The sequence below is a fragment of the Rousettus aegyptiacus genome, unplaced genomic scaffold, assembly GCF_014176215.1.
Source record: "Rousettus aegyptiacus isolate mRouAeg1 unplaced genomic scaffold, mRouAeg1.p scaffold_m13_p_6, whole genome shotgun sequence".
NCBI lineage: Eukaryota > Metazoa > Chordata > Mammalia > Chiroptera > Pteropodidae > Rousettus > Rousettus aegyptiacus.
This window is the reverse complement of record NW_023416309.1, coordinates 16,178,650-16,204,644: the sequence shown is the minus strand read 5'-3', so window position 1 is coordinate 16,204,644 and position 25,995 is coordinate 16,178,650. Positions and strand designations below refer to the sequence as shown.

Below are 25,995 nucleotides of genomic sequence, written 5' to 3'. Positions count from 1 at the left end.
CTATAACCAAATGACACTTTTCAGTCTGTATCCTGTCCTTTTTTCTGTGGTTGACCCTGTTGAGTACCTCCAATTTTCTGATGCTCTCTCTTTTGGATTGTGATTACATTTTCTTCTGACATTCTACTTCTCTAGCCACACATTAACCATTCTCCCCCTTTAGCCTTCTCTTCATCTCTTCATCTTAATCATCATTATCTTTCTTACTTCCTGTGTTCTCTTTTTTTAGAGATACCCACCCCTCAAGTTATCTCATGTATATATTTGGTGTACACTACCACCAATAGGTCCTATAACATGAAAACTTTCAAATCTATAACAGTTTTATTTCACACTTTTTGTGGCCATGCTCTGTGTGAGGTGATAAGGATGTAGCATTTATAAAGACATGGTCCTGGCCTTCACAGAACTTATAGTTTGAAGGGAAGACAGACTTCAACAAATAATTCTAATCAACTTGGATAAGTAAAGTGATAGAGGAAGTACAGTATATTGTATTATGGGAGCAGAGAATCTCTTTGAGGACGTGACCCTCAACCTGTGACCTGAAGGATGAAAAGAGGTTAATAAGACAAGGAGACAAGACAGAAGCTAGAAACAGATTATTAAGCAATAAAACCAGAGATTTTAAGCAATAAAATCAGGATCAAATAGTGGAGGCCTCATATGGGGTTTGAACATTTTTATAAGTGCAATGGGAAACCTAAGAAGGGTTTTAGCAGGAATATAATATGATCAGAATTACTTTAAAAAGTGACTCTGTTAGCACCTTGGAGCCTGGATTGCAGTTTAGCAATGTTAGAGGCAGAGAGAACAATGAGAAGGTTGCTACAGTGGCCCGGGTGAAAGATAACAGGGGTGTCCTGAATTTGGTTGGCAAAAGGGAAGATTGAGTTCAGAGCTATATTCAAGATAGAATTAATGGAATTGATTATTGGTTTGAAGAAGTGAAAAATGAGGGAGATGGATTTGAAGATGATTTCTGGGTTTCTGGCTACAACAACTGGTCAAATGGCATGTCATTTACTGAGATAGTTTTGTTGGGATGGAGGGTGAAAAAAAGTATGACTCTTATCATAGTCCACTTCCTAGATCACAAATATTCATTTATCCCCTTTTTGCATGAAAAATACACTCACTCTCCTTACAGAAAGTAATACCCAAGAGTTCCAATCAATCATGAAATCAGGGTCTAAGTTTATCAAGTATCTCATGATAGTTTCTGCATTATGTTCAGATGTGGCTCCCTTTGATCCAGAGACTTATGAACTTAAAAACAAACAAATATTATCTACCTCCCCACACATCTATGATTAATATGAAACAGTTGAACAAAGACAGGCTAAATACTGAAGTAAACATTTTCATCATAAGAAGAAACAATAGGAGGCATACAACTGTCACTGGTTCTTAGAATTCCAAAATCCTGTTGAGTGTAAGGAACATTCCTTGATTAAGTTCTAGTTCAACTCCCTGGGAATAGCCTCTGTTATGGTTCTTCTATAGATCTTGGCTTTAGTCTCTGGAAGGTCTTTTCTTTGCCATTATCCTCCTTGGCCACATTTGGAAAATATATCCTCCTTGGGGACTGTTCAGCTTTTTCAGCTTCCTTCTTGTCCACAAAAATTTGGGAGCCCAAAAGTTATTCTCTCGCATTCATGATCTTTGACCCCAAGCTGTTGTATCTTGACTCTACATCTCTCTTTAAAACTTGAAAAAGCATTTTACCTACCTGATTTTTGTCAGCAGAATGTGCCAATTATCACACTTATAAATCTTTCAAGACGTGCCTCTCTCTAGGCATAATTGTTAAAGTAACTTCAACTTACAAAACCTCCATTGAAGAGCATGTCTTTAATCTATTTTCCCTGAGGCATTTTATCCAAAAAAAGGACTTACTGGAAGCCACTGCTCATGACCTTGATCTGATATCTGTTCCAGGCTGTTTTAAACTTGTGACTTAAACAGCCTTGTTACTTAAAGCATTTCTATCCTTTATTTATTGGAGATGAGCAATAGTTGCATCTTTTGGCCCTACTGGTCCTGGAACTTCTGATTCTCTCTCTTCTCTTTCATCCTTGCTTACAAAACAGCCAAGTCTTTAATAAGCTCATCTTTTTCTTGTAGTTTCCTGTCAAAGGCAGCTAAAAGCAACCAAGGCACACTAAAAATCCATTTCTCAACCCCTTTGCCTAAAATCACAAGCTGCTTGGTATATTATCTGCCTTCCAAGTGATCAAATGATGGAGAGAATCATAGAAGTTATGGAGGTGGGAAGAGACTAAAGTCCAAGTTGAGATGCCCAGTGAGTGGTTAGATATGAGTCCTGGAACTCAGAAAAGAAAGGAAAGTTGGTTGAAGTTATTGATTTGGACAATTGAAGCCACAGGACAAGATGTAATACCAATATTTAAGAAAAGCAGGAGGCCTAGAACAGAACCCTGAGGGATCCCAGTATTTCAGGGATGGATGGCAGAAGAGGCTCCCACAAAGGAGTCTGAGAAGGAAAGCCATAGAGGAAAGAGATAAACAGGATATTGTGGTGCCTTGAAAGCCAGGGGAAGAGGATGTTTTAAAAGAAAGGATAGTCAATTCTTATATGCAGCTACCTCTTGACTTCTCTGCTTATCTGGTCTATGAGCATCTCGCATTCACCAAGTAAAAAAAATGATCTCATCTTGTTGTCCCTTGAGATCTCTCTCTCAGTTAACAGTGCCACAACTGCCCAGTCGACCAACCTGGAAGTTCCTCTAGGCTACTCCTGGCGAATCTCTACAGCAGCCACTAGTGGTTACTTGCCCAACACCTGTTTATGCTCCTATTCTTTTTCTCAAGAGGACTCTTGTTGTTCAGACACATCCATCTACCCCTGCATGACCATGTGCTTCAGGGATTTCGATGCCATCTCAGCCTCATGGGAGGGTCTGATTAGTCTAAGTTAATCATAGTGGCTCCATTCCCCTTGCCAATTACTGGTTTGGTTGTGGGTATGTAACACAATTCTGGCCAAGGTGATATAAGGGGCGGTGTGATAGAATAAGCTCTGAGAAAGATTCTCTTGCTTCACTAGAAGAAGCCATGTGTTCCTTTGGATATTGACATGAAATTTGCCAACCCCAGCTGTTTTATAAACTGGAGGAAAGGTAGCCTGTAGGTAACAGTGATACTCCTACAATGAAGATGCCAAGTGGAAAAACCTTGGGTCTTGATAATATCACTGAGCTGCCTACTTAACCAACTCTGGGGCTTCCTTGCCTTAGGTCTTCTTGTGAGAGATAATAAATTGACTTTATTAATTATTAATAAATTCTGTAAGATTGTCTCTCATGAATTTGTTGTTGTTATGTTTAATCCAGTTTGATTCAGAGTACTCTGGGTTTTTTTGCAGCTGAAAAACATTCTAATGGATACAACTTCCCAATAGTCTTTCACTCCCTCTCCTAGTTTAATTTGATTGGAAATTCCAGGAATGGGCTTTGATTAGTCTAAGTCAATCATTGAAATCCTGGCCCCTTGAGCTGTCCAGAATCCCATTCAAAAACATGGGATTCAGAACATGGCACTCCCCTAGCCACAGAGATAGGTTCAGAAACAGATACCTGATCCAATTTCAACCAATGAGTTTGCTGCCTCTTCTGAGAGGTTACATTGCTCTCTTAGGAGAAAGTCATGTGAAGGATAATCCCTCTCACATTCTCTTTCTCTCAATGTAAACAAAAAAAGCATGTAGTTCTGATTGCCAATAACTGCATTCTGCACCATGAAGAAAGCCAGCTGGAGGATGAAGTTCACATTGTAGATGGCAGAGCAGAGGAATGAAGACAACCTGGGTCCTTCATGATATTGCTGAGCCCCTGGATCAACCAATCCTTCGCATTTGTTATTCTATGAAACAATATATTCCTTTAGTTTAAGCTGGTTTGAGTTAGATTTCTGCTAATAGCAACTAAAAGCATCCTAGATGATGACCCATCCTCCCACAGGTTACAGGTAATATTGCATGGATCTCTCAAGCATCTCTTGAACTTGTCACCTCTTCTCCATCTCTACAGCCTCAGCCAATCCCGGGATATCTTACCTGGATTCCCACAAATACTTCCTACCCCACTAGTCTCCAGTTCCATCTCGCTCCAAGTCATCCTCTACCTGATGCCAGTGTGAGCTTTAACAGATGAAGATCTGAGTGCATCACTTCCCTGCTTCAAACTCTCCTCAGTTTTTAAGACATATTTCAAGTTTTTATGGGAACCCTTTTCTAACACCTGTGAGGCTGTTCCATTGCTTCTTTGGCCAACCACGATATCCCATTGAGAAAGTGCTATTCCACATATTGATTTTTCTCTTTTCTGTCTCTGCTCACTGGACTGTGGGGAGGTCTACTTGTTCCCACACTCAGCAGACACTAGGTTCGTAGAGTGTACACATGCCATAGTTAAGTTTTGTCTAACCTGTCACATACACTTAAAAGTGGAGAGCTAACCAAATAGATAATTTGTATAGTGTCAAGAATACTGGACAACAACCCATAAAGCCTGAAATTTTGTTTTGATTTCACCATTTATGAGCTGCGGGGATGTCAAGGAAATGCTTGTCTTCTAAGCAACTCAGTTTCCCATCTATAAAATAGGAACATGCAGCTATGATGGTGGTAGCACAGCCCACTGTCTACCCTTCTGTTTGGAGGATGGGTGTTTGCCTGGAAATGTTTTGTTCACAGTGAAGATGCAAAAGGGGGAAAACTGCTAATGTGGTAGAAAGTAAAAAGTAAACGCCAAACTCTTTCACAATGATTTATTTTCCATAATTTACAGCCTAGGTAACAGAACTATTTTTCAAATACATGGACTAGAGGAGAATAAAAGGAGTGATTATGATCATTAGAGGTGGCTTCAAAGGACCACCAGACAACACTCTGAACAAACAAAATACACTTTACAAAATGCTCTTCCTTGGGGGAGGTCAAAACACATAAATGTAAGTTGCTCAGTCGCTGAAAGAGTTTGGCTTTGGCTGTTCTAACCTCCCTGCAGAGAAGGAGACAGAGTGGGGTGGGGAGTGATTGCTTCTCAAACAGAGAGTGATTTAACACCACCACTGGCTATGTGACAGATAAACTAATTTGCCGAAATCACTAAGCTTGGGTTTTTCCACCCACATTAATTTGGTTGCTTGCACATGACAACAGCAGCATTTGTTGATGACAGGATTCAAAGGCCTGGGCATTAAGCTAACAAGAGAACACAACTCAAGGCAGGATCCCATAGCCAGTTCGGCAGCTTTCACCCCATCAATGACCACAGGCAGATGAGTCAAAAGGATCTCTTTCAGCTTGCTGCTTTGAAGGTTTGGTGTAGTGTTGGATTAAACCAAATTTACACCTTTTACTTAAGCTGCTGGTATTCCTTCCATGTCAAATCTTTGGAAGCCACTGAATGTGATGGAAATGTGGTCTTGTGGCCAAAATAGCAGTCTGGAGCCTGTGGTTGGCTGGTTTTATTTTTAGGATTAAAGGGGACCTCCATCAAGCCTCTTTCTTTTATTCTGAACCTCAGTTTCTCAAATATAGGAAGAAGAATCCACAGTAGTTTGGGAGAGGAGCAATAACCTAGCCTCCTAGATGGATGGACCAAGATTTGAATCTGAACTTCAGCACCTCCTAGTTATATGACCTTCAATAAGTTACTTAACTTCTTTGAGCCTTGGTTTTCCATCTATAATATGAAAATAATAATACATGTTTATTTCATTACTTCATTCATTTCATTATTTCAGACATTTATTGAGTGCTTTCTATGTACCAGGCATTTTCCTAGATGTGAGACTGCAAAGATGAATGAAATAAACATAGACCCTGTCCTCACAGAGTTTATGATCTGTTGTGAGAAATAAATATCAGACGCAAGCTCTTAAGACTGTGCCTGGCTTTAACAAGCTCTCAGAAAATGTTTTGAGTTGATCAGGAATGTAATTATTGAAATTCAATACCATTTTGATATACATTAATTCCTTTTTCACTGATCCCTCTCCTATCTCAGGCCTTTGCACATAATGTTCTGTCTAGGCTGTTTTTCCTCAGCTATTCAAGTGGTTCCCTCTTTCGCTTCATTTATATCCATATACAAATGCTACTTCTTCAAAGGTGCCATTTCTAACCACCTATTAAAATAGTCATTCCACCTCTATCATAGTCTATCCCTCTAATCTTACTTTAAATGTGTTCTTGATGGGTTTAAAAATCATCTATTAGTGATAGGTTTCTCTTATAGTTGGAGCTAACTTTTGTCCTAAAGTGTCTACAACATAATTATATTTTTAAAGTATAGATTTGAAAATATTTTACAACAAAAGATATGAAAATATGCCCAGCATTACTAGTCATCAGGAAAATTTTTAAAAGACTGATACTACTAAGTGTTGGTAAGAACTAGAACTCTCATACATTGCTGATGGGAATATAAAATGGTGCAGCAACTTTGGAAAACACTTTGGCAATTTCTTACAGTTAAACTATACATTTATCATACAACCCAGCAAATTGAAAATATGTACATATAAGGACCTTCGTGTATGAATGTTCATAGCAGCATTTCTCATAATTTGTAAATTCATAAAAACTGGTAACCACCCAAATGCCTATACAGTAATGAATGAATGAACAAAATGCAATACATCCATATAATGGAATACTGCTCAACAGTAAAAAGGAGCAAACTACTGGTACATGTTATAAATTAATGAATCTCAAGAAGTCATGCTAAGTGAAAAAAGATAGGCTCAAAGCTACACACTGTATGATTCTAGGTATATGACATCCCCAATCAGATGGGCAGTTATCTGGGTCTAGGAGTTGGGGGAGAGAGTTGACTACAAATTGGCAAAGGGAATTTTGTGGGAGATGCTGGAAATATCTTAAACGTGGTGGTGGTTATACAATTGTATTCAATAGCTAAGACTTATCAAAACATACACTTAAGATGGGTGAATTTTATGGTATGCAAATTATGTCTTATTAAAACTGTTACAAAATTTTTAAACATATAGATAGATATGCACAGAAAATGACTCTATGCTTATCTCTTGTGGTGGGATTTGGGTGCTCATTTTCATTTGTTTATCTAAAATTTCCACAGTGATTATAGAGTGCTTTTGTAGAGAGAGGAAAAAAAAACAATAAAATGCTGTAAACATAAATAATTGGGTTATTCAACAAGGGATCTTTTGTTGATTGAACATTGTTTGCTTGTAATGAAGCCCATTTGGGTCACCTCCTTCTCATCTATCTTTCCTCAGTGGCACTTCTGAGGGGTGAGCTGAGGAAACAGATGCAAAAAGGTACAGAGCTTAATAGCAATGCTTTGTCCATCCAGCTCTCGGTTTGGCTCTCGCCTTGATTTTTGGATGAATACACAGTAGACTAATGATAGTGGGGCTCTCATCCCACTTTCCCAACTCCACCCTCCATTCCAACCCAAATCAATTCATGCGTCCTCCAGTCCCCAGGAGAAAGTCCTCGGCATAGGGCTGGGCAGATTGTGGTTTGTGGGGTCCAGGCCGGGCACCCGCCTCCAGCTTGCATTGGTCTTTTGAGTGCCGCGTGATCTTGGTGAAGTCAAGGGGCCATTCATCAGTGAAGACCCACGATTAGCACGACTGCTTGTTCTGCACATGGCAGGACAGGACACAGAGTCCCTCCAAGAGCCCCTCTGGGGTGGGGGTACTCACTGTCAATAGGCCTCTGGCCCTTTTCCTCCATCATACATCCAATCCATCTCCAAATTTTCCACCCTTGAAAGGGCAGTCACCTTAGGAGACCCAACCAGCCCGCAGGTGGAGGATAGCACATCCGGAGAAGTTCGCATTGCTTGCCCTTACATGCCGTAGGGTAGCTGAACAAGGTCCCTGAGAGGGCCCAGGTGTCAGGACACAGGATTCTGGTAAAATAGCTTTCTAAAAACAGCTTTATAAAATATCCCATGGAGGAAACACAATTTCCTAGCCACATTAATCAAGAAGTAAAGCCCAGCAGGAGCTCAGAGCAGCTAGGTAGGCACAGGGAAGGGAGATGATCACAGCCTCCCTCAGAGTCTCTGCTTTGTTACCCATAAATGCTAAGTCAGGAGAAGTCCTGTGTTCCCAACCTGGGGTTTCTGTCTTCAGAGTTTACACAGGCCCTATTTTCAGGAACTACTTCCAACATCTTAAAACACATTATTTTCAATAGTCAAAAGGTAGAAACAATCCAAGTGTCATTGACAGATGAATGCACACACACGCGCGCACACACACACACACACACACACACACACAGCAGAATATTATTCAGCCTTAAAAAGGGATGAGGTATGGATACATGCTACAACATAGTTAAAGTTGAAGACATCATAACTAAGCAAAAGAGGCCATTCACAAAGGACAAATACTTTATGACTCTACTTGTATGAAGTACCTGGAGTAGTCAGATTCATAGAGGTGGAAAGCAGAGTGCTGGTTGCTAAGGGCTGGGAGGAATGGAGAGTTATTGAATGGGTACAGAATTGCAGTTTAGGATGTTTTTTAAAACTCTGGAAACAGTGGTGATGGTTACCCAACAAGCGAAGGCACTTAATGCCACTGAACTATACACCTTAAAATGGCTATATTGGTAAACATTGTGTTAAATAGATTTTACCACATATAGACAAATCCAAAGACTCCACAGGTACCCCCCAAGGCCTCATCTTTCATAAAAGCATCAAGTCATATCTGTCACCATTCAGATTCAACCTCTAAAGAAGCAGGAATAACCTTTGATTTTTTTAAAAAAATAAATAAAAATAACAGCAAAATACATCAGTTCTGACTTAGTGCAATTTTTTTTTTTTTGACAGGTACAATCTTTCAAAGTATGGCATCTTTGGGGGAAAATAAAACAAAGGGGCCTTGATGGAAAGATTGGCCTGTGTGAGAGTCCTGGTCTCCCCTGCTATAGAGCCTGTGATTTTGTGGTTGGGGAGCCAATGCTAAAGGAGGAACACACCCAAGAGCTGAGACCAGTGTCTGGACAGATCCCACCCAGCCACAGGGACAAGCATTTGGGTTTGCGATTACTCCTTCTCTGGCCTATTTTTAGAGCCTGGGGTCATAGTTCTTCACAGTAAGCAGCAGGAACTCTCTGGTCTACATGACACATAATACTGTTACAATACCAAAAATGGGGCCCATACATGTGCTAGCTAATGAGGAACAGGATGGCATACCCTCTCTTGAGACTCTCATCCATCTCCCCCAGATACCAAGTGGAGTGATGGACCTGTAGATCTCGGGAGCCTGCTCAATACATGGGTTCAGAAATATTGTACACAGAGCAGCTCAGGTCGGATATTAAGAGAGTCAACACAATAGATTCTCATTTCCCATACCAAGAGCTTGAGGGTGGGGATGTTTGTTCCGCAAGCATTCTGGCTCACAGTCAGGCAGAAAGCCTTTGTGGGAATTTCCAGGTCTCTTTCCCATTATGTCCAATTCACCATCCTTGAGAGGCAGGATGTGGTGGCGTAGGAAGAAACCACCAGAAGACAAATAAATTCTAATCCAAACTCTGCCCTTCTGCAACCTGTGACCTTAGACCCTTTGAGCCTCAGTTACTTTTTTTGTGAAGTGGCAACAACAATATCTCCTTCTACCTCATTTGTATGAATCAAATCAGATAGTGTCTGGGGATTACACAATTGCTTAGGAATTTTCTTCTGCCCCTACACACACTAAACTCCTCTCCAACTTGGAACTCAGAGTACTTAGAGTGGTGTAAACAAAGTTAAGTTATTGTGTATAGATTAAGAAAACAATGGAAGTCTCAGAGTCTCATTCTCTGCCCTGACCCCTAGAAATATTTCTTTTTTATTCACTAACATTCTAGCAACACTATGTTTTCTGTAGAGATAAGGAAAATGCCCAGTTAACTGCAGGCTATTGGGGCTGTGCAAGGGCCACCAAAGCAACTGCATTTTCTCCCATCTCCTAGAGAGAAGCCTTGTTTCTTCAAGGTGATTCAGTTGTGCTGAGTGAGAGCCAGAGTAAACAGGGACCTCCTGGTCCCAAACTCTTTTTTGGGTAGATGAGTTCCATGTTGGAGAAGAGTTTAGTGTTTGCCCTCCAGGAGACTTCAAAAGGTATACCAGCTTAGGTTGGCCAACTTCTTTCTACTATCCCCTGGAGGGAATAGAGGAAAAAGGCCGTGGGAAAGCTTTGTGCTTGCAGCTCCAGTGAGCAGACGTGCTTCCAAAGGCAGAAACAGGGTACTATACTTTCTCTTCTTCTTATCTATGAATGAATAAACTGACATCTCCATGTGGCCTTACAGCTACCTGTTACATTGTAAATATTTGCTGGGACCTGGGTGATGGTGGGCCCCATATAAGGAGAGGAGGGAGAACAGAGCCCGCTCCCATCCCCCCTACCCTCTCAGAGCTCAGACCCAGAGGGCAAGACCCAGATGCAGGCTCTCCAGGGTATGTTCCACAGCTGCTCAAGCATGATGTTCTGTTGTAGTACTTTAGGGAGAGTGAATGGCCCTGGACACCAAAAAAAACAAAAAAACAAACCTACAGAGAGCTGGCAGGGGGGCATACCATGTTCTTCTTGGAAGGGTCAAGGACTTTAGTAACAGCCGAAAGACTCCAGGACACAGACGCAGAGCATCGAATGGACAGGGCAGTTTTGCTTTTTGCTTCTTTCTAGCAGCCTAATTAGCATTTACACATTTCACTGCCCTCCACTTCAATGTGCCCTTCTGGAGACAACTGGAAATGGTAAAACCATAGAGGTGCTGGAGTCAGCCGTGCTTCTGTGACAGTTCCAGCCGAGAGACTGGGCTCGCCACATCTCCTCTCCAGGCCTGTCTCTCATCTGTAAAAGGGAGATAGAAAAGTCTATTCCCAAAGTGTTGTGAGACTCCAGAGATGAAGTTTGCGGTAGAAGGGTTTGGGGAAACTTAGCTCTTCTTCCCTTCCCTTCCTTTGTCACTCTCTGAGTGGGGGAGGGGAGGTACTAGAGAAGATATCACTAGCAAGCTGCCTACTGCCTTGTATTTGGGAGGTAGGCGCCAAGGCCTACCTTGGTGTAGGGGTCATGTCCACGTATCACATGTCCAGTCAGGGTCCTCAGATTCAGGGTCTTCCCTCCTTATACCACTCAAATATCCCAGGCTGGTATAGTGAGGGGCAAATGGGAACAGCTAGGGCCTTCCGGGGCCAAGCCATGGTGGGCCACCCGGCCATTGCGCAGTGGGAGGCGGCCAGGCCTGGGGGCCCCACTACTAGGCCCGGACTCAGAGGGTAGACCCGAGTCGCTGGGCTGAACCTTCACGAAGACCCGCGTGTGGAGGAGCCTGCCAGACCGCTCTGAGTAGACCTCCTTGTGGCTTCCCCACTGCAATGGGCAGAGCTGGGAACGGAAGGCAGCCTGGAAGCCGCGTCGGAAGTTCTCATTGAAGTAGCCATAGATGATGGGGTTGGCGCTGCTGTTGAAGAAGGCCAGCCAATGGGCGAAGGGGAAGGCGTAGACAGTGACCAGGTGTAGCTGCGGTTCACTGAGCTGCCCGTAGTCGATGAGAAGCAGCAGAGCCCAGAGCGGCAGCCAAGACAGTGTGAAGAAGAGTGCCACCACGACCAGCATGTGTACCACCCTGGCCTTGCGCCGGGCCCCGCGCCGGCCCTCCGTGGCTGCCTCCTCGCCGGTTCGGCCAGGACCCGAGGCCTTGACAAGCTTGCGTGCGATGCGGGCGTACATGACCACAATGAGCGTCAGTGGCGCCAGGTAGATGTGCGAGAAGAGCACGGCAGTGTAGATCTGGCGCATGCCCTTCTCAGGCCAGGCCTCCCAGCACGAGTAGAGTGGGTAGGAGAGGTTGTGGGCATCCACCATGAAGTGGTGCTCCTCGCGTGTAACAGTCAGCGTGATGGTTGAGGGGCACATGATAAGCAGGGCTACGGCCCAGATGACCGCAATGGTGACCAGCGCCTTCCGTAGAGTCAGCTTCTGGTGGAAAGGATGCACAATGCGGCGGAATCTGCAGCAGGGAAGGAAAGAGAAGCAGGGGGTCTGGGTGGGTCCCAGTCGCCCACAGGTGAGAGCTAGCCCTAGATAAGGGCTGGTGGGTGTGGGTACTTCGCATTCATCATGCACTTTTGATAGCCTCAAAGAATAGCTCTGATATGAATTAGGTTAGTTTGCAAGTAAATTGGTTTCTCACCTATGAGGAGTCAGCCCATGGTCTCAGTAGCCAAGGAACAAAGGCAAAAACGGGATTTACTAAAGAGAGGGGAGGAGGAAGCTGCAGGAGGTATGGTAAACAGGAATCCCCGTTTGTGCTTTTGGAGATTAACTGATTAGCCAGATGATAGCAGAGTGATCAGTCTGTGCATCCTGTCCTTGAGCAGGCCTGTTAGGTAGGTGTATCAAAGGAAACAATTTTTAGCTATTCACGGATTCTCCAGAAAACCTTGGGAGCCTAAACAATAGGCTGTCTCTATGTTATTTTGGTCAGTATCCTTCCAACAGTGCCTTCACAGTATTAGGATAGGACTGCACCATTTCCTCCTCAGAACATTTCAGCAGCGATTATTATTACACCCTTAATTTACAGTTGAGGTGGCGGATTCAGAGATGTTAGGCAACTGACTCAAGGCAGCACAGCTAGCAAGTAGCAAGGACTAGCCTCGAAGGTAGATTTGTCTTGCTCCTCTAAGCCATATAAACCAGAAGCTATAAACCCTCACTGTGCATTAAAACCTCCTGAAGCATTTTAAGAAATACCTATGCTCAGTTCTTTTGGCCAAAGATCCAATCTAATTAGTCCGGGAAGGTCACGTGGCCATTTAGGGACTGACCCTGCACTGCCAGCCAAATGCCCTTTCCACTTCACCAGACTGTGTTCTGCCCTCCTGCCTAACCACTCTTGCACCTTCCTGACAGAACATTTACTTCTCCACAGCCTGCCTCAAACCTTGCTGTCTCAATCTCTATGCCTTTGGCTACTGGTTTCATAGCATCACACACTTAAGCAATCCCCAGACAACTAATAATCCTTTAGGCAAATAGTACTGGCTATAGTGCAGGATCAGTTAATGAATGGAGAAGAATCCTGGGGCAGACCAGAAAGGTTTACTGGAGATGAAAAATTGAAGAACACTGCAAGAATACTGGAAGAAGTTGCATATTTACATATCATTAACAATAATAACAAAATTAAGATCACTGAAGGAGAAGAATTTCCCCCAATTGCCAGAAAGTTAGTGGCATTGCAGATACAGGAACTTAGTTCCATCACCGCAGTTGCTTATATCACTGGGTCACAGAAGATTATGTTTGATGACGGCAGAGACACAATGAGGATTAGGACATTAGATTCTGAAAAAGGAGGAATAGTGTCAGCATTATGGTGGAGTAAGGAGACCCTTTGGTTTCTCCCCTTAAAGTTACAAGTCAGACAACTGTAATTCAACAAAGGCTTCCCTGCTTAACACACAAACACCTCTGAGAGATCCACACATCAAGACATCTGAAGGCGGGTATATCAGAATAAGCAGGAGAGGCAAGATGGAGGGAAGAACAGAGACCGGGGTCACAGATGTAGTTGGCACCAGCCACGACCCCAGCTGACGTGGCGGCAAGGTAAAGAGTTGGGCTGCAACCTACACAGCATCCAAGAGGGCCGGAAGGGCAGAAGCAACATTTCTGTCTGAGTAGCCGGCACTAATGTGGCTAAACCTGAGTAGAGACACAATACAGTGGTGTGGCAGCAGCAAACTAGCAGCCACCATTACTAGCAAGAAGGCAAAGCTGCAGACTACCATACTCATTGAGGTGGAACCTGGTGGAGGCAGCAGAGATGCCTTGAATAGCACAGTGTGGTTGGCAGCTTCTATACAAGAAGGCACCACTGGGAATTTGAAGGTTCAGAGCTCCATCATCCTCCACATCCCACCATGGGGGTGGTACCATAAGACTTAGGTGTCTCAGACACAGAGATGTCCCAGACACAAAGGAGATGCTCACCTCCTTGGGGAATATGGGGCATTTTCCATAACTGAAGCAACAATTTCCCACCAAGATCCCAGAGGCGCCAGTAGTGTAGGCAAGAGAAAACAAAAACTTGTGCTATAGCATCTACCAGAAAAGAAAGGCCTCTACTTATCAACCTGCTGAATTGTTAAGAGCAGAACAATACCTGATAAAGAAGAGTTCACTCCCTCAAATTCCCAGGCAGAGAAAGAATCCATCAAGTGCTGTGAATAACCAAGGTAACAAGGTAGCTTAGAAAAGAAGCGAAAAGTTTCCAGAAACTAGACTCAAAAATATGAAAGACCGTGACTTAAATAGCAGAGAATTCAAGCTTGCAGTTACAAATAAAGTCAATGACATACAAAAAAACTCAAAAAGGCAGTTCAATGAGTTCAAAAATAAAGTCAATGAACAAAAGGAGTACTTTACCAAAGAGATTGAAACTAGTGAAAAACCAAACAGGAATTCTAGAGCTGAAGACTCGACAAATGAGATGAAGGATAAAAGAACTCTGTGAGAGCTATCTGACTTTATTATAAAGAGCAACGTAAGTATAATGGGTATACCAGAAAGAGAAGAGAAAAAAGAAGGGCACAGAGAGCCAGCTCAAACAAATAATCAACAAGAACTTCCCAAATCTATGAAAAGAACTGAATCCTGAAATTCAAGAAGCTAACAGAACACCTAAACATCTCAATTCAAAAAGACCTCCTCCAAGACACAGTATATTAAAACTGTCAAAAGTTAATGACAATAAAGAATTCTCAAGGTAATCAGGGGAAAGAAGACTGTAATCTACAAAGGAAACCCCATTGGATTATGATCAGGTTTTTTTAGCAGAAACTTTACAAGCCAGGAGAGAGTTGAATGAAATATTCAAAATATTGAAAGCAATAAACTACCAGCCAAGAATAATATATTCTTCAAAATTATCCGTTAGATATAAAAGAGAAATAAGGGCTTTTCCAGAAAAACAAAAGCTGAGGGAATTTACCACCACAAGACCTGCATTACAAGAAATGTTGCAAGGAGCTTTTCCATCTGAAACAAAAAGATAAAAGTATACAAAACTTTGAGTAAGATAACAGACAGAAGCAGGAAATTGCAACTCTATTTCAGAATAGAGTATTAACAATTTTATAACATAAAGTTACAAATAAAAAAAAAGCATTTTTTTTTAGAAAGACAACCGCAATTTGGAAGTAAATGCACAGCATAAAAAAGGATAACACAGGAAAGGACTGAACTTACACAGGTGAATGAAGATAAGATACAATCAGAAGAAAAAGGACCATTGTATATATGAAACTTTTTTTTACATAAACCTAATGGTAATCACAAAATAAAAATCTAGAGCGAAGACATATAACTATGGAAATATAGAGCAACCAGAAAACAAAGATAAAATGACTATAGTAAGTCCTCATATATCAATAATTACCCTAAATGTAAATGGACTGAACTCACCAATCAAAAGGAACAGAATAGCAAGATGGATTAAAAAAATAAAACTCAACTATGTGTTGCCTTCAGGAGACCCATCTCAGCTACAAAGACAAACATTGGCTCAAAGTGAAGGGTTGAAAGATGATAAGCCAAGCAAATGGCATCTAGAGAAAAGTGGGTATAGCTGGACTTGTATCAAACAAAATAGATATCAAGATAAACAAGGTAACAAGAGACAAAGACGAAGATGGACATTTTATAATGATAAAGGGTACAATTCATCAAGAAGGCATAACCCTGATATATGGACCCAATCCAGGAGAGCCAAAATATATAGAGCAATTATTACCAGACCTAAAAGGAGAAACTGACAAAAATACAATTGTAGTAGGGGACCTGAATAACGCAATGACAATAATGAGTATATCATCCAAGCGGAAAGTCAATAAGGAAATATCATCATCAGCCTTACATGACACATTAGACCAAATAGATTACTCAATATTTATAGAACTTTCCATTCCAAAATGACAGAATATATATTCTTCTCAAGTGTACATGGAACATTCTCAATGACAGACTATATGTCGGGACAAAAAAACTAGTCTCGATAAGTTTAAGAAGATTGAAATCATACCAAACATATTTTCTGACCACAACAGTATGAAACTAGTAATTAACTACAAGAAAGCTGAAAAAAAAAACCTCACAAATGTATAGAGATTAAACATGCTGCTTAAAAATTATTGGGTCAAAGAAGAAATAAACAGGTCAAAAAATACATAAAGACAAATGAAACTAACAATACAACATGCCAAAATTTTGGGTAAGCAGCAAAAGCAGTATTAAGAGGGAAGTTTATAGCATTATAGGCCTACCTCAAGAAACAAGAAAAGTCTCAAAAATGAAAGAGAGTAAGTTACAATGGACTCCACAAAAATACAAAGGATTACAAGAATATAAGAATACTATGAAAAGCTATACACTGCCAAATTTGATAATCTAGAAGAAATGGATAAATTCTTAGAAATACATAACCTTCCTAGACTGAAATATGAAGAACCGGAAAACCTAAATAGACTAATCACTAGTAAGAAATTGAAAGTCATCAAAAACCTCTCCGAAAACAAAAGTCCAGGACCAGATGGCTTCACTCATGAATTCTAACAAATATTAAAAGATTTAATACATTTTATTCTCAAGCTCTTCCAAAAAATATTGAATAAGAGGAAATATTTCTTTAGTCATTTCCTGAGGCCAACATTATCCTGATACTAAAAGAACAGCTAAGGACAACACATACACACACACAAATTATGGGCCAATATCTCTGATGAACATAGATGCAAAAATCCTAAACGAAATACCAGCAAATCAAATATGACAATACATTAAAAGGATAATACATTACAATCAAGTGGGGTTCATTCCAGGGAGGTAAGGATGGTCTCACATATATAAATCAAGCAATGCAATACACTACATTAACAAAATAAATAATAAAAATCATATGATCATATCAATAGATGCAGAAAAAGCATTTGACAAAATTCAACATTCGTTTCTTATAAAAACACTCAATCAAATAGGTATAGAATGAAAGTGCCTAAACATAATAGAGGCCACATATGACAAACCCTCAGCCAACATTCCTGATGACAAAAAAACTGAAAGCTTTTCCTCTAAGACCAGGAACAAGACAAGGATGCCCACTCTTGTCACCATTATTCAACATGACACCAGAAGTCCTAGGCAGAGCAATCAGTCAAGAAAAAGAAATAAAATGCATCCAAACTGGGGATAAAGAAGTAAAGCTCACTATTTTCAGATAACATGATTCTGTATATAGAAAACCGAAAAGACTCCACCAAAAGACTATTAGAAACAATAAGCAAATACAGTAAAGTTGCAGGATACAAAATCAATGTACAAAAATCCATTGCATTTCTATATACTAACAACGAAATATTAGAAAAAGAAAGGAAAACAGTCTCATTTACAATTGCAGCAAAAAGGTTAAAATGTTCAGGAGCAAACTTAAAGAAAGTGGAGGATCTGTATACTGAAAACGACAAAACTTTTTTGAAAGAGATTGAAGAAGGCACAAAGAAAGAAAAAGATATGCCATGTTCATGGATTGGAAGAATTAACAGTGTTAACATGCTATATTGCCTAAAGCCTATACAGATTTAATGCAATTACCATCAAAATCCCACTGGCATTTTCACAGAAATAGAACAAAAAATCCTCAAAGACCCCAAATACCCACAAAGCAATACTGAGAGAAAAGGACAAAGCTGGGGGTATCAAATTCCCTGACTTCAAACTATACTATAAAGCTCCAATAATCAAAACAGTATGATATTGGCCGAAAAATAGACACACAGACCAATGGAACAGAAATGAGAGCCCAGAAATAAATCCACTCATATGGGCAACTAATTTTTGACAAAGGAGTCAAAAACATTCAATTAAGAAAGAAAAGCCTCTTCAATAAATGGTGTTGGGAAAACTAGAAAGCCATATGCAAAAGAATGAAACTGCTATCTGAGACCATACACAAAAATTAACTAAAAATATATTAAAGACTTGAATATAAGACCTGAAACAATAAAATACATAGAAGTAAATATAGACACTAAACTTAACACATCTTGGTCTCAGAGGGTTTTTATGAACATAAACCCAAAGGCAAAAGAAGTAAAAGCAAAAATAAATGAATGAGAACACATCAAACTAAAATGCTTCTGCAGAGCAAAAGAAATCACAGACAAAACATAAAGGCAACCAACCAAATGGGAGAAGATATTTGCAAATGATATCTCTAATGAGGGGCTAATATCTAAAATATAAGATTGCATACTACTCAACAACAAAAAAAGCAACTCAAAAAACGGGCAGAGGACCAGAATAGACACTTTTACAAGGAAGACATACACTTGCCCTACAGATATATGAAAAGATGCTTGACTTCACTAGTTATAAGGAAAATGCAAATCAAAACCACAATGAGATACCACCTCACACCAGTCAGAATGGCTACTGTCAAAAAGCAAGAAATATCAAGTGTCAGAGACAATGTGGAAAAAAGGGGACCTTTGCACACTGCTAGTGGGAATGTAAATTGTTGCAGCCTCTGTAGAAAACAGTACAGAGGTTCCTAAGAAAATTAAGACTAGAGCTACCATATGACCCAGCAATTCCTTTTCTGAGTACCCACTCCCTAAATTTGAAAACACTTATTTGTAAAGATATATGTACCCCTGTGTTCAATGCAGCATTATTCATAATAGCCAAGACATGGAGACAACATAAGTGTCCGATAGATGGTTGGATAAAGAACAGGAAGTACATATACATGATGGAATACTACTCAGCCCTAAAAAAAGATTAAATATTGTCATTTGGGATAAGATGAATAGATCCTGAAAGTATCATCCTAAGTGAAATAGGTTAGATGGAAAAGGACAAAAACGATATGATTTCACTCATATGGAGGATATAAAACAAAAGCGACAAACAAAACAAACAAAAAACTTCACAGATACAACAGAATGGTGGTCACCAGAGGGGAAAGGGAGTCAAATATATGATCGCAGGAGACTAGACTTTGGGTTGTGAACACACGATGTAGTATACAGATGTTGTACACCTGAAATTTATATAATGTTGTTAACCAATGTTATCCCAATAAATTTAATAAAAATAAGTACATAAATGGAAAAGGTGGCATTGAAAAGTGCCTGTATTGTAAAGAGAAGGATGGGTGTGAGAGTAAAAAGGAGATCAAATATTAAAAGCTGACATTTGGACACTGTGCCAGGTAGTATGCATCACCTTTATAAGCAGAAGCTCACCGAGGCCTCCCAACCATCGTGTAGAGTATTTCCCATTTTACAGATGAACAACTGAGGCGTAGATTAGTTAAGAAACTTAGTAAAAGGGCTCACAGATGGGGAGGAGGACGTATTGCTGTTAGTCAACATTTTGTTGCTCTCAAAGCCTCTTTGGCCCCAGGCTCTGTTCCATTAGCAGACCCATGCTTATCAGAGAATCTGATAGAATCTGAGGCTGGAAAGAACATAAGTAGCTGGGGTGGAGTTGAGGAGCCAGTAGGGCCTGGAGTGCCAGGAATCAGCAAGTAGGCCGTGGAAGTGAAGCCAAGGGGCAGGGGGACACCCTTCCTTTCTAGCTGTATTGAGGCTCACCCATTAAGCTGCTCCCCTGGCTCAGAATCATGTATGGCAGGATTCCTGCTCCCCAGGAAACGAGGACCAACTTCAAGTTCCTCCTAAGCCCCCCAAATCCCTATTAAACCTCCTTAGGAGCTGCCTCCAAGCCTTCTGAAAGGAGGTGGTAGCATCCTCTGCAGGTCCCCCAAGTTTAGAGGGCAGTCTTACCTTTATGGCTCAGGATTCGGCCCCACCCACCACAGAGCAGCTCCAGCCTTTCCCCCATCCTGCAGTGAAGACAGTGGCTCTTTCTAGTGCCGGGCCCAGTCAACCTGGGATAACCCAGTTGGGAACCCTCTCACCTTTCCACGGCAATAGCCACCAGTGTGAAAACGGAAGCTGACACAGACATGCCCTGCACCAAGCCGCTCATCTTGCATGTGGCATTGTCGAAGGGCCACCCTGCAATGACAGAGACCACCACAGAGTAAGAGATGTCTCACCCACAAAGAACCAAAGACCCTGGTCAGTCCCCTCTGTGGCTTGGATCTTTCCTCCATGCCCGCTAGGTGGTCATCTCATCTCTACTTATACACTTCCAGGAATGAGGAACTAACCAGCTGATACCACTGTGGACAGTTCTGACTATGAGAGAGACAATCATTTTCTCAACCAAAGATTTCCGTAAATGAACTTTGGATCCACTCAGCCTAATGCAGTTAGTAAGAATGCATTCAAACAAAAAGGTATACCTTACATTTAATAGAATGTTTGCCTATAGGAAAGGGGATTTGGAGTTGGGTAGGGGTATAGAAAGGAATGAATAAATAAAATTAAAGGGGCTGCACAACACAGTGAATTCACATAGTGCCATGAACTGTGGAAGTGAATGATTCAATCATCTGTACCTGTGTTCTGAAAGAGAGAAAAGGAAGGAAGGAAGGAAGGAAGGAAGGAAGGAAGGAGGTAGAGAGGGAGGGGGGAGAGAGGAAGGGGGAGAGAGAAAAAGAAAGGAAGGAAGGAAGAGAGAAAACAGAAAGGGAAGGAAAAAGTTATATAAAATTTTATTTTATGGCATAAGATTCTATTAAAAAACTTCTAAATACTCATCAAAAAGAGACTGGTTAAATAAATTGCAGCAGATTCATACAGATTCATTCATAAAAAGAATGAGAAATTTTTATTTATTAATTTGGATTAACTTCATGTAAATTAATTTTAATGAATCCTATTTACGACACATATGCTATATTTTCAAGCAGAGAAAAGGTAAAAGTATACAAACAACTGGAAAGTTAGCATTTCCTAAATTTCCTTATACTTGTATAATATGTTTGGGAAGGAACACAAGAAATTAGCAACACTGGTTTCTTCCTAGGAGAGGAGCTGGGAGGCCAGAGAACAGGGTGAAGAGGAGGTTTTTTACTGGATACCTTTGTGAGCTTTTGACTTCTGAACTGTGTGAATGTGTTATCTACTCAAACAATATTTTTTTAAATTTAGGCACGTAAAAAGGACTGACAAAACCACCTTAACCAACTAATAATCTCTCCATATCATTGTTAACTGGTGTGTGTGTGGCGGGGGTGTTGGGAAGAAAGATGCACAGTTTATATTCAGCAACCCTAAAAGAACCTGAGTTTCAGCAGTGATTAAAGGTTCCATCAGAAAGCCAGTATACCAGAGGGGAAGCGGACTGCCCTAGCTCTACTTCCTGGGTCCTAGAACCTATAGAAATTTGGGCTGTGACTCCTCTGCCTCAAGTCAGATAAGTCATTCCAAATGGGACTCTAAGATCAGGATTTGCAACCTCAGACCTTCTAGAGTCGCCACGGCTTTGGAAATTCAGAGTCCCAGGGTCTGTGGAGTCTTACTCTGAAATAGAAGAGAGGATGCCAGGGGGAGCCTTCTGACTTTTGCAGGATGAAGAGGCAGGAATTTAGAGGTCAGGTGAACCAGTTTCGCTTGAATTCCTTCTACCAAATCCCTGCTAAATGGCCAGCTAGTCCCGATTTAGGCACTCCCAGTGACAGAGAGCTCACTACCTGTAGGACAGAACTGTCTTTTGTTGGAGAACACCACAAATAAGTGAATTCTTAGGTCATTATTCAGAAGAAACCTGCCTCCCAACCACTTCTTCCCACTGGTCTAATTCTACTTGTAGGAGCTACCTGGGAGAGTAAGACTGAGTGGCATAGTTGTTAAAAATATGGATGTGAGAATGTGGGATTTGACATTTAGCTGTGTAACTACAGACCCATTCCTTAATCACTCTGAGCATCAGTTTCTCTATCCATAAAATGGGGATAATAATAACATATACTTCACTAGGTCGTTGTGAAGATTAAGATAATGCAGGAAGAGTAAGTCACACAATGCAGAAACAAAGAAAATGATTAATTCGTTACATCTATTATCTAGTCTAATTCCTTGGCCACGAGACTGCCTTGAGAGTTTGAGACAATGGCATCTTGGCCAAGGGACCGGGCCAGCAATGATTTCAGGGGCAGGCACTCCCAGTGTCTCCACTGACTGCACTCACCAGTGATGAGGTTGTCAACAAGGGTGGTGGGCATGCAGAAGATGCCCACCAGCAGGTCACTGACAGCCAGGTTGAGGATAAACATGTTGGTGACGGTGCGCATGTGCCGGTTCTTGAGCACGATGAAGCAGACCAGAGCATTACCCACCATGCAGAGGAGGAAGATGAGCACGTAGGCCACAATGAACATGGCTGCCACTAGTAAGGAGTGCTGGTAATAGGAGAAGAAGGTGAGGTTTGCAGCTGGGGTGGACTTGGCGTGACTCCCATTTTGGCACAGGGGCCAGCTGCCGTTGGGAGGCTGGGACGGCTCCCCTAGGAGCAAAGGAACATATGGGTCAGGATCCTAGATAAAGAAGAGATGACTGACTTCTCGCCACTTGTGAGACCCTTTTGTAGTCCAAACCCTGACCATGCCCTGGTATCCTGATCATGTGCTCAACTATAATTGTAAATGGATGTACTGATACAAGACTTTCGACCCATAGCCACTCAAACCGTGATCTCGCACCTCCCACCCGATCTTGTCCATGACTCATTTCCCAATGTCAATTATTCCCCACTTGCAAACTAGGCTCCATCCTTCTTAGCCCTGCTCTCAGCCCCAGAGGCTGACCTCTAAGGACTGCATCACCCAGGATCCCTTGCCCTCTGGTTTTCTGATTGGGTTCAGCCAGTGGAAGTACTGAGGGAGGCTGAAGGACTGGAGAAGAGAGAAGTTAGGGTATTCATCTCCTGACTTCCTCCCTGCCTGGCCTGGTTCTGCCTGTGGGGCTGTCTTTATGGGCACAGCTGCTGTTAGGCGACTCCTTTCCATGTCTCTAGCACTTACAGGGCCACAGTGACACCGTTTCCTTTCTGCACTGTGCACTGTTCCCTTGCCAGTCCCTGGGGGCTTCACCATCCCTTGCTGGTTCTCTTACCCTCCCCTTCTCCCTGTAAAGTTCCTCTGTTAAACTTTCTTCAGCCAAACACTCTCTGAGCACACCACCTGTTTCTTCTGAGACCTGGACTGTTACACCTCAAAATCTTTGATGTCCCTTATTATCACCTCCTCTGTGGAACTTTAGTTAGAAAGGCAAGTAGGGGAAGGGAGAATGAAAGGGGACTCTAAACCAGAGCTAAGGAGCAAAGGTACACATTAAAGTCACTAGAAGACCGTCCAAAGCCAAGACCACCACCCATCCTTCACCTGTTCCCATTGTGGTGATCAGCTGCTTCATTTGCACAGCATTTAACAAAGCACTTCTGTATCTATTATTTTATCTAGCCCTCCCACCACCCCTTGAGATAAACAGGCTAGGTATTAGTTCCATTTGAAATGAGAGAACTGAGATCAGAAGGGTTCCATGACTTGCTCAGGGGGGCACAGGAGTACAGCAGAGTTGGCCCTGCTCTGTGTGTCTCTGAATCAGTCCCAGGCTTCAGTGTGTGTTTCTCCAGCCACGTTTGGAAGGGAGCAGCTCAGTGTCCAACCATAGCTCTGCTGGGAAGTCGTTAAATGTAGTGACTCATGATGTTATCGCCTCTTGCCTTCCTCTGGGACTGAATGTGGCCTGTTCCTGGGGATTAAGAGCCTTCAGAGAGTCTTCTGTCGCATCCAGAGCTCAGCCACTGGCCTGGTGGCCCAGTGGAGGCTCGGGACCTGGAGAATAGAGAGATTCTGCGGGGAGCGGGCCCAATGAGCTGGCACAACTGGGGCCACAGGGACCAGCAGGTGCCACAGGGACACTGGTGGAGGCAGGGGGCCTGCTGGTGGAGGTAGAGAAGCTGGAAGCTTCCTGTGCACAGTGAGGGAAAGGGATAATACTCCCTTAGGCCCTCCGGCAGTGTCCATATCAGTTAATGAACATTACAAGAGAGGAGAACATAAAGAACCACCATGTATACATTTTCCACCTCCAACAATTATCAACTCAAGGCCAATCTTGTTTCACCATACTCCCACTCTCTTTGGATTATTTTAAAGTTAATATCACATGACTTCCTTTTATCCATAAATATTTCAATTTGTATCTCTAAAAAGACTCAAAAAAAAAAAAACAACTTACGTAACCACAGTATCATTATCACACCTAACAAAATTAATAATTACGTCATGATATTATCGACATCCAGCATTTAAAATTCCCTGTTGCCTAATTTTTAAAACATTTGGCTTGTTTTTGTGAAGATTCCAATAAGAGTTCTGTTTTTATTACCCATTTTTGTGCAGCAAATCACTCCAAAATTTAGAGGCACTACACTGTGGCCTGGCACTCTGGGTGGTCCTTCCACAAGCCTCTCTTGGGATCACTCATGCAGCTGTGGTCATCTGATGGCTCGATGGCCCTGGAAGGCCCAAGATGAGCTGCTTCAGAAGTGCTGGCTTTTGGCTGGGATGTCTTGGTTCTCTTTCACAAGGCCTCTCATCCTCCAGGAGGCCAGACTAGGCTTCTTCACAGCTTGGTGGTATCAGGATTCCAAGAGAGCAAGAGAAGAAGCTACAGGCTTCTTAAGACCTAAGCTCAAGAATTTTTACATCACCATTTACTCCATATTCTGTTGGACAAGACAAGTCAAGCCAGCCCAGATTCAAGCCAGAGGAGAAATAGTTTTCACCTTCCAATAGGAGGAATAGCAACATAACATCGCAAAAGGTGTGTGGACACAGGGAATATGATTTATTAAGGTCTATTCTTATAAAATCTACCACCATTTCCATATTGCATTTGGTCGATGTGGCTCTCAAGTCTCTTTTAGTTTCTAGGTTCTCCTTCTGCTTCTTTCCCTATCCCCTACAATTTGTCATATAAGCCATGGGGTAATTTGTCCGTAGAGTTTTTCACAGACTGGATTTTGCTAACTGCTCCCTCATGATGTCATCTTCCATGTTCTACTCTCCGTCTCATGTATTTCCTGTGATTAGTAGTTAAATATAGAGGCTTGATCAAATTGTCTGGTGTTCTCTCTTTTTGATGCTAAGCCTAATCAGTGGGCTCAGGAGATGTCAGCCTGATTCCTCCGCTGTCAGGTTTCCATCGGCGTCTCACCAGTATTTTCAGTAGCAGCCACTAATGATTGTTGCCTAGACCCCGCACAGCATCTCAAATACAATTCAGACTCTTCAGTGCATGGTCTGATTCTCTAGCCTCGGTCCCTGCCCCTCTCCGTCATGCTTTGGCCACCTTGCGATGGCCCCTATACACTCTTGCCTTTTCCAGCCTCAAGGCCTTTATCCCTTTATATTCCCTCTGCCTCTCTCCCTCTTTTAGCTCTAAGCTTAAATGCTATCTTTTCAGAAAAGCCTGACTCGATTACTCTTTAAAATAGGTGTCCCACTATTAATCTTTCATAGTATCCTGTTTATTTTCTTCAATCTGTCAATATTTTATTTGTTTTTAAGTTTATTGTTCTGCCCCCCACCCCTTGAAAGTCAGCTTCTGGAGAGTGGAGATCTTCCCTGTCTGGTTGGCAGCCATATATCCAGCATCTTCTCAGTGCTTGCCCATAGTAAATGGTTTAATAAACAGTTTTGAATGGATAAATATTTGTGTGAAGGGGAAAAGGTAAGAAAGGTGGATCCTAACACTGAGGGACAGGGTCCTGCTCAAAGCCAGCATTCTTGGTGTTAGAAGGACTTCTCCAGGGGCCTCCAGGAAGAACCTTCATCACGGAGTCTATCGGGAGCCTCCCTAGACAGCTCACCCTTGCTGAGCCTCAAAATCAATTCTGAATCAGTCCCCATGACTCAGGGAAACCTGTGGGTGTGGATGGGTAGAGGAAATTGCCAGAAACTGCCTGGCTAGACTCCAG

The 25,995-nt window shown here is 42.0% G+C and overlaps 1 protein-coding gene across 1 annotated transcript; it reads right to left on the bottom strand.

Annotated features, from left to right (window-relative positions):
- Window positions 1-11,075: 11,075 nt before the first annotated feature.
- NPFFR1 (neuropeptide FF receptor 1) lies at window positions 11,076-22,732 on the bottom strand. Its single transcript, XM_036222395.1, has 4 exons — window positions 22,712-22,732; window positions 22,201-22,546; window positions 20,021-20,120; window positions 11,076-12,046 (listed from the first exon to the last, which is right to left on the bottom strand). The coding sequence occupies exons 1-4, from the start codon at window positions 22,730-22,732 to the stop codon at window positions 11,170-11,172; spliced, it is 1,344 nt and encodes a 447-aa protein (XP_036078288.1). The 3' UTR covers window positions 11,076-11,169.
- Window positions 22,733-25,995: the final 3,263 nt, after the last annotated feature.

What these genes read in the sequence shown, in the direction of transcription:
- NPFFR1 (XM_036222395.1), bottom strand. Translation starts at nt 22,732, where the DNA reads ATGGACAAGATCGGGTGGGAG. An exon ending in TGGACAAGATCGGGTGGGAG is followed by an intron (nt 22,547 to 22,711) that starts GTGCGAGATCAC and finishes TTCTTTATCTAG; the next exon opens with GATCCTGACCCATATGTTCC. An exon ending in TGTTGACAACCTCATCACTG is followed by an intron (nt 20,121 to 22,200) that starts GTGAGTGCAGTC and finishes CTGTCATTGCAG; the next exon opens with GGTGGCCCTTCGACAATGCC.